Source organism: Bison bison, unplaced genomic scaffold (assembly GCF_000754665.1).
Source record: "Bison bison bison isolate TAMUID 2011002044 unplaced genomic scaffold, Bison_UMD1.0 scf7180017864383, whole genome shotgun sequence".
Classification (NCBI taxonomy): Eukaryota; Metazoa; Chordata; class Mammalia; order Artiodactyla; family Bovidae; genus Bison; species Bison bison.
The window spans coordinates 3,547,108-3,557,349 of NW_011494955.1; the positions used below are offsets into that span (position 1 = coordinate 3,547,108).

At 53.7% G+C, this 10,242-nt stretch overlaps 1 protein-coding gene across 1 annotated transcript in view; it reads right to left on the reverse strand.

The window, feature by feature from the left end:
• The window catches only part of FAIM2 (Fas apoptotic inhibitory molecule 2), a 33,902-nt gene that overhangs the window by 8,170 nt on the left and 15,490 nt on the right, over positions 1-10,242 (reverse strand). The window contains exons 10-11 of the mRNA XM_010857785.1: positions 10,078-10,173; positions 8,394-8,447 (exon numbers count right to left, since the gene is read on the reverse strand). Coding sequence (XP_010856087.1) covers positions 8,394-8,447; positions 10,078-10,173 — 150 coding nt within the window. The remainder of the gene's footprint in view (positions 1-8,393; positions 8,448-10,077; positions 10,174-10,242) is intronic.

The following is a 10,242-nucleotide window of genomic DNA, read 5'->3' on the forward strand; positions in this document are numbered from 1 at the left end:
GGCTTGGGTGTTAAAAGTTTAAACAGCACAGGGGACTTCCTTCATGGTGCAGTGGCTAAGACTCTGAGCTCCCAAGGCAGGGGCCCAGGTTCAATCCCTGGTCAGGAAACTAGATCCCACATGCTGCAACTAAGAGTTCATATGCCATACCTAAGACCCAGTGCAGCCGAAGAAATGAATACATATTTAAATAAAAGAGCAGTTCTGGTTTTTTGTTTTTGTTTTTTTTTTTTAAGTTTAAACAGCACAGATGACCTCTGCATACTGCAGTCCTGGGGAGCACCTTCAGGTGGGCCACCACTACCAAAGGAACAGGGTCTGACAGGGTCTGGACAAGAGGGGAGCAATGTGAGAAGGCAAGTAAAAAAGGAAGGGTGTGAATGTAACAGAGCTCAAGAACATGGACTGGGGAGTCCCATAGACTTGGGTTCAAAGCTTGCCTCTGACCTTGGGCAACTGACAACTGCTGCTGCTGCTAAGTTGCTTCAGTCGTGTCCGACTCTTCGCGACCCCACGGACTGCAGCCTACCAGGTTCCTCCGCCCATGGGATTTTCCAGGCGAGAGTACTGGAGTGGGGTGCCATTGCCTTCTCCAACTGACAGCTACTAACAGGTAATATTATTGTTCACTGATGACATGCCAGGCACTTTCTCAGTGCTTTGTATATATACTGATTCACTTACAAGTCACAAGCTATGAGGTGGGAACTATTATCTGAATTTTATGGATAAGGAAACAGAAGTACAGAGAGTGACATGACTCAATCAATCCACCCAGCTTAAATGTTTCAGAGAACGGATCTGAACCCAGATACTCTGTTCCAAGGGTTTCCCAAGGAGCGATAGTGGTAGAGAGCCCGCCTGCCAACGTAGGAGACTTAAGAGACAAAGGTTCAATCCCTGAGTTGGAAAGATCCCCTGGAGGAGGGCATGGCAACCCACTCCAATATTCTAGCCTGGGAAATCCCAAGGACAGAGGATCCATGCGGTCGCAGAGTTGGACACGATGGAAGCAATTTAGTATGCACATACAGTGCTCCAAAATCTGGGCTCTGAACTACAGGGTTAACATGTACGACAAGAGCGAAAGCTCCCAGGGCAGCTGAGAAACTACCGCATTCCAGGTGCTCAGCTGTCTTCTTTTTTCAGTGAAGCAGTTAATATCAGCCCCATTTTAAAAACCAGGCACAGAGAGATCAAGTAACTTGCCCAAAGGTCACAGTGGCAAGAGGATGAGTGAGGCCTTGACTGTGGTTTGGGTGGGATGCCCATGGTCACCTGGAGAGCTCCCCGGAAGGCCTCCTGCGAGCACCTCCCCCACTCAGGCCCATGTAGATGCGTCCTGTCCTGAGCCCTACTGGGACTCTTAATCACCCCTCCTTCAGTCCACAAGCCCTGGGGCAGGGGGTTTCCTTCACCTTCTCCGAGTTAGGGTGTTGGTTTGAAGGGCTTGGTTTGAGCAGGGCGTTGGTTTCTGAGGATTAGTGTCTGAGGAAGTGAGACTGAGGTGAGGAGCAGGAGCGGGGCACGAGCGTACTTTCCTCCTGAAGGAGCAATTACTGGTCAATCCACCCTCCCTCCTCCTGCCCTCTGAGGAATTCATTTGGACTCCAGGGTTCAGATGAGGCATCAGGTGGGGTATCAGGGCTGCTGTGGTGGCAGAGGGAGGGCTGCCGAACAGAGAAGGTTCTCTCACGGGATCCCTTAAGCTCATGGAAACCAGTGAGGCAAAGGAGTCGCCAAATTCTGAATGAAATCAAGTCTGAAAGAAAATCATATCCCTCCCTCAGGTCTGTGTAGCCATTTTTACTTTTCAAAGTGTTTCTCTAACTGTGAAGAAGGCAGGGCATCTACCATAGCCCCCACGAGAAAAGCAGGGCAAGTGGTGGGGTGGGGCAGACTGGGTCTCTTCCCTGAGCCCCTCAAAGACTGGGGAAGATTCCTAGGACACGCGGATTCCCGGGTGGACCTGGATGAAGAGACTGCCTGAAGCCCAGCCTCTGGATGACAGAGGCTGAGAAGGCCTCTCTGGACCCTCCTGATGTGAGGGGACAGACCTCTCCAGGCCTCCATCTTTCCATCTGTGAAATGGAAAGGGAGACAGAATAGAAAGAGTGCTGAGCTGAGAATCAGAAAAAGGGGCGTTTCATCCAGTCTGGCAGCCAACACTGCATGCGTGTGGTGTGTCTGTGTGTCTGTGGTGTGTGTGTTGTATGTCGTGTAAGTGATGTGTGGTGTGTATGTGTGACGTGTATATGGTATGCATGTGTCTGTGGTGTGTGTATGTGATTGTGTGGTATGTGTATGTGTGTGGACTATATGTGGGGTGTGTGTGTGGTGTACATGTGGTATGTGTGGTGTGTGTATATGTGTGACGTGTGTAAAGTGTGCATGTGTGTGTGGTGTGTATGTGTGTGGTGTGTATGTGTGATGTGTGCAAGTGTGTATGTAGTACATGTGGTATAGGTATGTGGCGTATATATGGCGTGTATGTGTGTGTGGTTGTATATATGTGTGATGTGTGCAGGTGTGTATATGTGTGACATGTATATCGTGTGCATGGTGTGGTGTGTAAAGTGTGTAGGTGTGTATGTGGTATGTGTGGTGCATGTACGTGATGTGTGTATGGTGTGCATGTGTGTGGTGTGTGCATGTGTGTATGTGTGTCGTGTATATATGTATGGTCTCTGTGATGTATGTAGGTATGTATGTGGTATGTGTGCTGTATGTGTGTGGTGTGTGTGTGCTGTGCATGTGTGTGTGGTGTGTATGTGTGTGGTGTGTGTGGTATATGTGGTGTATATATGTGATGTGTGTATGGTATGCATGTGTATATTTGTGAGTGTGTGGTGTGTGTATATGTGACTGGGGTGTGTAGGTCTGTATATGGTATATGTGGTGTATATGTGACATGTGTATGGTGTGCATGTGTGTGTGTGTGAGTGTGGTGTGTGCATGTGTGTGTGTGATGTGTGTAGGTGTGTATGTGGTATATTTGGTGTATGTGTGTGACGTGTATGGTGTGCGTGTGTGTGTGAGTGTGTGGTGTGTCTATATGTAAGTGGTATGTGTGTGTGATGTGTGTAGGTGTGTATGTGGTATATGTGGTGTATGTGTGTGACGTGTATGGTGTGAATGTGTATTTGAGTGTGTGGTGTGTCTATATGTGAATGGTATGTGTGTGTGATGTGTGTAGGTGTGTATGTGGTATATGTGGTGTAGGTGTGTGACGTGCATATGGTGTGCCTGTGTGTGGTATGCAGGCAAGTGGTGTGTGAGTCTGTTTGCGCTCTCTCTGGGCCTCAGCACAGGAAAGTCCCTGCCAGCTCTGAGAGCTCACGGTCCTTCCCGGGGACTGAGGACAGATGGCTATGAGTGCCCCCTCAATGGCCAGGAGTCAATACCCAGAACTGGAGGCCCAGCCCCTCTACAGAAGGAGCATCTTCCCATCCAAGCTTCACTCACCCAGACACCATCAGACCCTGACACATCCTGTACTGACCACGCAAGTGCTCTGGGCCGCCCTGTCCTTGACTCTGGGACACTGCAGCGGCCTCCTAACTAATCTCCCAGCCTCTGTCCTACTCATGAATCTGGCTTCTCACTCATCTTCCTTAAAGCACAGGAACGAATGTTGCCAGAGGTCCTGAAACTGGCCAGGTAGGACAGGCAGAAGAGAGTTCTCTTCCCACTGGGCCTGTCACCTAAAGTCCTATTCCTGGTTTCTCCCCAGGTACCAGGGCTTGGCTTCATGATTTCAGGGACTGGGAGATTTCACTTCCCCAGAGCAGGACCAGCTCTGAGGCAGAGCACCTGCCCACAGTCATGTAGGTACCGAGGTGCTGCCGCAGCAGAAAGACAACTGTCCAGGCCCCACGTGCTCGCTCCCTCCTCTCTCTTCCTGCCTCAACTCTCCTGCTCTGTCCCAGCCCCTGCGCCTTGCCTCACCACCCCAGCCCACCCATCATGCTCCCCTGCCTCGCTTTCCATCAGCTTCTACAAAAATGCACTCAAGGAGGGGACATAGAAGGGAGAGGAGAATGGGGCCACCCTGAGCCCAGAAACTTCCAACTGACTCACCACTTCCACTGGCATTTGAGTCTGGTGCCCAGAGGGGGGTTACAGGGTAGGGCGACAGAGAAAAACCCAAGCCTCTCAAGAATGTGCCAAGGCTAGTCAGGGTGAGGCCCAGGAGGGGCCCATCCCTGCCAGCAGGACCACGGCCCTAAAAGACCTTGGCTCCCCATCTCCCCAATCTCAGCCTAGTCCAGCTGGGAGGCCCTGCTATCCAAGACAACAGTATTTCGGGGAGGGGCTGAGGTCTGTAGGAGAAAGCCCTTTGCTTTTCACAGCCCTTCCAAGGCCCAGGCTGGTGGGGCTGGGGCGGTTCTCACTGGGGGCTGGGCCCTCCTCTAACACTTCTCTTCCCCCTTTTCTCACACATCCTCCCCGAGGCAGCAAGAGGGGCAGGGATCGCTGAGTGACATCCTTGCCTAGCTACAGTGCTTGGAGCACCCTTCACGGTGATGAGAATTCGCCAAAGGCTAGGGTAGGAGAAGGCAGGATGGACAGATCAAGAGACCAGGGGTGCTGGACACCAGTTCTGGGGATAGGTTGGACCACAGATTCCAAAGGACAGAAGTGATGCTGGAAGCAGGATCAGATTGAGGTCAAGGACCTTCTGAGTTGAGGTTAGTGGAAAGGCACGGGAACCTTAGTTCTTATGGGGCTGGGCCTCTGTGGGCCTCCATCCACGTGAAACTGAGAGGGAGGGAGGGGAATGAGTCCAGTGGCCCCTCCTTAAGCCTCCCCACGCCGTGGGATGGGCTGCAGGTCTTCCTTCCTTTGACCCAGGTGACAGAGGGCAGGGGATGGGGCTGGGGGACTGACGCCACTGCTCCTGACCACTGTTTACATGACTCGAAGGATGAGCCTGACAGAGGAGAGTCAGCGTGTTGCTCTCCTAACGAAACATTAATGGGTAATTAAGTGCAATGGTTCCTCCTCCCCTGTGACTCACAGGAGATGGATGCCTAAGTCAGCTGTGCAGTCATGCTTTCTGTGCCTCACTCTGGCAGTGCCTCAGCTGGACCTGACCTCTCCGGAGTCCGTTCATTCTGAAAACATCTAGGGGTGCCAGCTGTGAACCCCTAGGCTGTGGATAGAACAGCCAGCCACTGTTCTAGACACTGTGGATGCAGTGACAAGCCAGCCAGACCCAAATCCCTGCCTTCAAGGAACTTGAATTCCGCTGGATGGAAGACAATAAATAAACCAGAAAAATATGCAGTATGTCAGAGGATGAGATGTGCGATGGAGAGAAATAAAGGGAGCAACCTGTGGGCATGCCTACATGTGTGTGTGTGTGTATAAACACACTCAGCACACAAGACTGTAAACAAAGCAAACACTTGAAGGAGGGGAGATGGGGAGCGGAGAGAAGATCAGAAGGAATCGACAGAGGCAACTACGGGAGCAGGGACCTGGGGCTGGGAGTGAGCCTGCCATCCTAGGGAGCAGAAAGGATGCTTGTGGCTGCAGCAGAGTGGGCAACCAGGAGTGGCAGGCATGAGGTCAGGAGGGCCTGCGGGCAGTGGGCAGCGATTGCTGGAGGTCAAGAGCAGAAACGCTGCTGCTGCTGCTGAGTCGCTTCAGTCGTGTCCGACTCCGTGCGACCCCACAGACGCCAGCCCACCAGGCTCCTCTGCCCCTGGGATTCTCCAGGCAAGAACACTGGAGTGGGCTGCCATTTCCTTCTCCAAAGTGCAGAAATGATCTGGCCTCCTTTAACAGTGAACAGGAGCCCTCCCACTGCTGTGGTACTGACACAGACTGCAGGGGGCAGCACCCAGGGGAGGCATTTCGAGAATCCAGGTGGGCCATGGTGGCGACGTGGACCAGGGAGTAGCCATGAAGGTAGAGGCAAATGCTGGTGCCTGGACACCAAGTGAAGAGGCTTCTGGGGGGAGGGCGTAAACAACTGTACCAAATGCTGCCAAGAGTCAAGCAAGACAAGGACTAAGAAATGACCACTGGGTTCAGTCACAGGGAGCCCACTGGGGACCCTGATGAGAACATTTAAAGAGGATTCAGTCTTCCCTGGTAGCTCAGCTGGTAAAGAATCCGCCTGCAACACAGGAGACCCCGGTTCAATTCCTGGGTCAGGAAGATCCCCTGGAGAAGGGATAGGCTACCCACTCCAGTATTCATGGGCTTTACTGGTGTCTCAGACGGTAAAGAATCCATCTGCAATGTGGGAGACTGGGGTTTGATCCCTGGGTTGGGAAGATCTCCTGGAGGAGGGCATGGCAACCCACTACAATATTCTTGCCTGGAGAATCCCCATGGACAAAGGAGACTAGCAGGCTACCATCGATGAGGTCGCAAAGAGTCAGACGCGACTGAGCGACCAAGCACACACAAGAATGATGGAGTGGAGAGAAGGGAGGAAGTGGGAAGAATTGGAGACAGCATAGATTCCCTTATAAGAAGCTTTGCTCTAAATGGGGGGACTAGAGGCAAATGTGAGTTAAGGGTTTTTTGTATTGCTATTTTTTCAGTTGGGAGAAATTACAGCCTGTTTTTATGCTGATGGAAAAAATCCAGTAGAAAGGGCAATACAGATGGTGCAAGAGAAAGAGGGGGAACATTGCCAGAGAGATCGCCCCAGCCTCTCCCCACTTCAAGCCAACAGAAGTTGTCCTCTTTGAGGGGGATGATGGGGGTTCTGGAAATGGCAGCAGGCTGGGCCCAGACAATTGGGTCCTGCCCTAAATCTGCCCTTTACTGGCAGTGGGACTCTGTGCCAGCCCCTTAACACCCGTGACCTCAGGTATATCTAGAAAGCAGGTCTTCTAACAGCAGCATTGCCTCCCTCCCTGGGATGTGATGGAGATCCCATGAGGTAATACGTGTGAAAGTGCTTTGTAAAATGGAAAGGGTGGAACCGATGGTTGGGATTGTTTTTATTATTTCTAATAACAAACGATTATTAAACAAATTTAAGGGATTACTGTTCACCCAACCCTACTTGTCTGCACAGTCTCCCCGCACAGCTGACGCATGTGCAGCAGCGAGAAGCCAAGCACACTTCTGACCCTCCCTCGGTGATTGCCCTCCTCCCACTCTGCCCTGCCTGGACCCCTCTTCTTCCATTTGTCCCTGCAAACACCGTTCTCTGAAGCTTCCCCAGTCTCACTCCCCTCAGTCTGGCCCTCCTGCTTCTTTTCCTCCTAGGCTGACTCCCCTGACCCATCCTTTTCATTGAGATTTGTCTTCAGCAGGTACTATCTGCAGGAAAGGCTTCCCTGATGGCTCAGCAGGTAAAAAATCTGCCTGCAATGCAGGAGATATATGAGATGTGGGTTTGATCCCTGGGTCAGAAAGATCGCCTGGAGAAGGACATGGCAACCCAGTCCAGTATTCTTGCCTGGAGAATCCCCATAGACAGAGGAGCCTGGCAAGCTACAGTCCATGGGGTTGCAAAGAGTCGGACATCTCTGAGCGACTAAACACACACACACATCTGTAGGAAAGACTGCTGGTCCAGGAACCAAGAGCAATTAGTGTCACAGGATAATCAACCATCCTGGTTTGTCCAACCTTGCAGTTCCTAGGGCCTTTCCCCCCCAAGAAGGGGGACTTTCAGTGCTGAAACCAGTAAAGTTCTGGGTCAACCAGGATGAGTTGGTACCCCTAGTCTTGACCAAGGCTACGCTAGTTGATTTACCATTCATTGTCTTATGTCTCCTGCATTGGCAGGCGGGTTCTTTCCCACTAGTGCCACCTGGGGAGGGATTTAAAGCCTCTGAGCTCAAGTCCCTCATCTTAATTTGAGAACAACAGCACCTATTTTATAGAGCTACGGTGAGGAGTTAGTGTATGTGAAGAGCTTGCTGTGGGAGAAGTAAGTGCTCAATAAAATATTAACTACCACTGTTATCGTTATTACCATCATTAACACTCTCAGCTTGGTGAGGGCAGCCAAGGACAAGTTCAATCTACATGCATCTGTCACAGAGTACCTGGAATCTCCTTTGCTCCAAGAAGTCTTCCCAGATTACCTCCAGGAGACAGCCAGGGCTAACTTAGTCCATGTGGTGGGGACACCCTCACTTTCCTGCTCCCACAAGCGACACTGAACCTCTCCCCAGGAACCAGGGGTACCTCTTCCCAGCTCTGTTTAAAGTGTCAATTCTGCTGTTACAACCTTCAATGCCCGTGCACAGGTCAGCTGATCTGTCTTGGAGACCTGAGCAGCACTGAGTCCCGCCCCTGCCCACTGATGCTCCATGGGGGTTCAGAGAAGTGGACCATGAGGAAGATAGGGATGGAAGAGGGGCCTGAGGAGGTGGTGGGGGGCTGAAAAGGCGGGGCCCCGGGGGTACACTCACCAATGTAAACACGCCTGCTCCCAGCACGGCATACACTGCGTGGAGCCAGGGCACCTGCAAGGCAGACAAAAATATGGACTCAGGGAGGGTGAGGGTGGGCGGTGGGGGCGAGGGGCAGCGGGGAAGGGAGAAGGGGTCAGTCCTGAGAATGGTGGATGAAGGACAGACCTCCCCAGTGGGGGCCCCCTCTCTCACCGCCCCCCTAACCCAGCCCTAGACCGAGAGGTCCTTAACCCTCTGGGCTAGGGGAGCCCCAGAATAACAGTGATTGTGAGGGGCTGGCAGGGGAGCTCCCGACTGGCCAGCACTTCTTCGCTCCACACACAGCCCCAGGCTGAGGCTGGCCCAGGGTGACTCATCCTATGGGGCCCTGTCATTTTCCCAGCCTGAGTCTGGCCGGAGGCTGGGCCCTCCTCCCATTGTGCACTCATTCCTGGGCTCTCGGTCCCCGTGTCAGGACCCCCTGGCTCTGCCTGTGGGGGTGAGGGTCTCAGGGAGAAGCGGATAGACTTTAGGCTGGGGAGGAGGGGCACCTGGAGTCCTTGTTGCTGAACTTGATGGGATTGTCTGCCCCGGCTTCCCAACCTCTGCTCCCCCCGGGGGCCTCAGTGGCACCTGGCCGTGTGTGGAAACCTTGCAAGAGGTGCCAAACCAGCTATGCCCTCTGTAGGGCCTTCCCCTAGAAGATTCCTGGAAACACAGGCATCCTATGAACCTGACCCAGGTCAATAAAGGGTTCTTTGAAGCTCTGGGCCCCTTCCTGTACCCCTCCCCCATCCTAGATACACAGAGGGCCCCCAGGCCAGCTCCGGCTCCTCCCTTCGTCAACAGGATCCTGGGAAGAGCCAAGGAAATGCCAGAACCAATCCTGATGTCCTGGACTGGGAGCCAATACCCGGGGGCTGGGCAGGATGGGGTAGGGAAGGGGCAGTGAGGAAGGCTGCTCCTGGCCTGGAAGACAAGGGGTGGTGGGGACCAAGAGGAGCCTGGGGGCACGCACAGCACTGGGTTCAGCTGGGGTCCAGTAGCTGCTGTCTTGGGTTCCCAGGATTCAAACCCCCTCCTGTGATGCCCTCGGTCTGCCCCTTCTCCACCTGCAGCAGCCCGAGTGCCTGGAATAGGTCACTGAGCCCCGAGCAGCCCTAGCTGGGTTTCACCGCAAGCCAGACACTTAAAGAGCTGAGATTCGACTGTTCCCATGGACCCCGTCATGAGGTGAGGGTGTGTTTAGAGCCCTGCCGTCTCACTTTCCACCTGCCTGGCCAGCCAGATCCTGCCTCTCTGGACTTGACTGATCCCCCCAGAGTCCCAGGAGGCCTGTCCTCAGGGCCCCTCTGGGCTTCGTAGCCCCATGGAACTCCAGAGCCCCTCCCCTGCCTAGGGTTTACAAAAGCTCCTAGCCCTCCGCCTCAGCCTCGCCTCCGCCCTAGTGGGGAGGATAGGAAAGGTGAAGCCGGATGTGGCTTGTGGAGCGGGCAGGTGCCCAGACCTGCCAAGAAAAGCCTGTGTTTGCTTACACTGCCAACAAGCCCATGGAAGGTGCCAGGAGGGGCAGGACTGGATGGCAGGCTGTGAGGCCTTGGCTCCGGGCCTTCCCTGGAGGGCGCAGGAGGAAGCGGCAGCCTCGGGCCAGCGATCCCGCCCCCTTTATCCCCAGGGGCGGCAGGCAGAGCCAGAGACTCACATATTGGAAGGGCAGGAGGATGGCCAGGATGAGCCCACTGAAGAAGAGGGTCATGAGCAGCACGAAGAGCACACCTTGGCAGGATGTGAAGTCGAACTGCAGGGATGGGCTGAGCGTCAGCTGCAGGGCCCCTCAGGGGCGGACAGGGCAGCCCGGCGGTCCCGG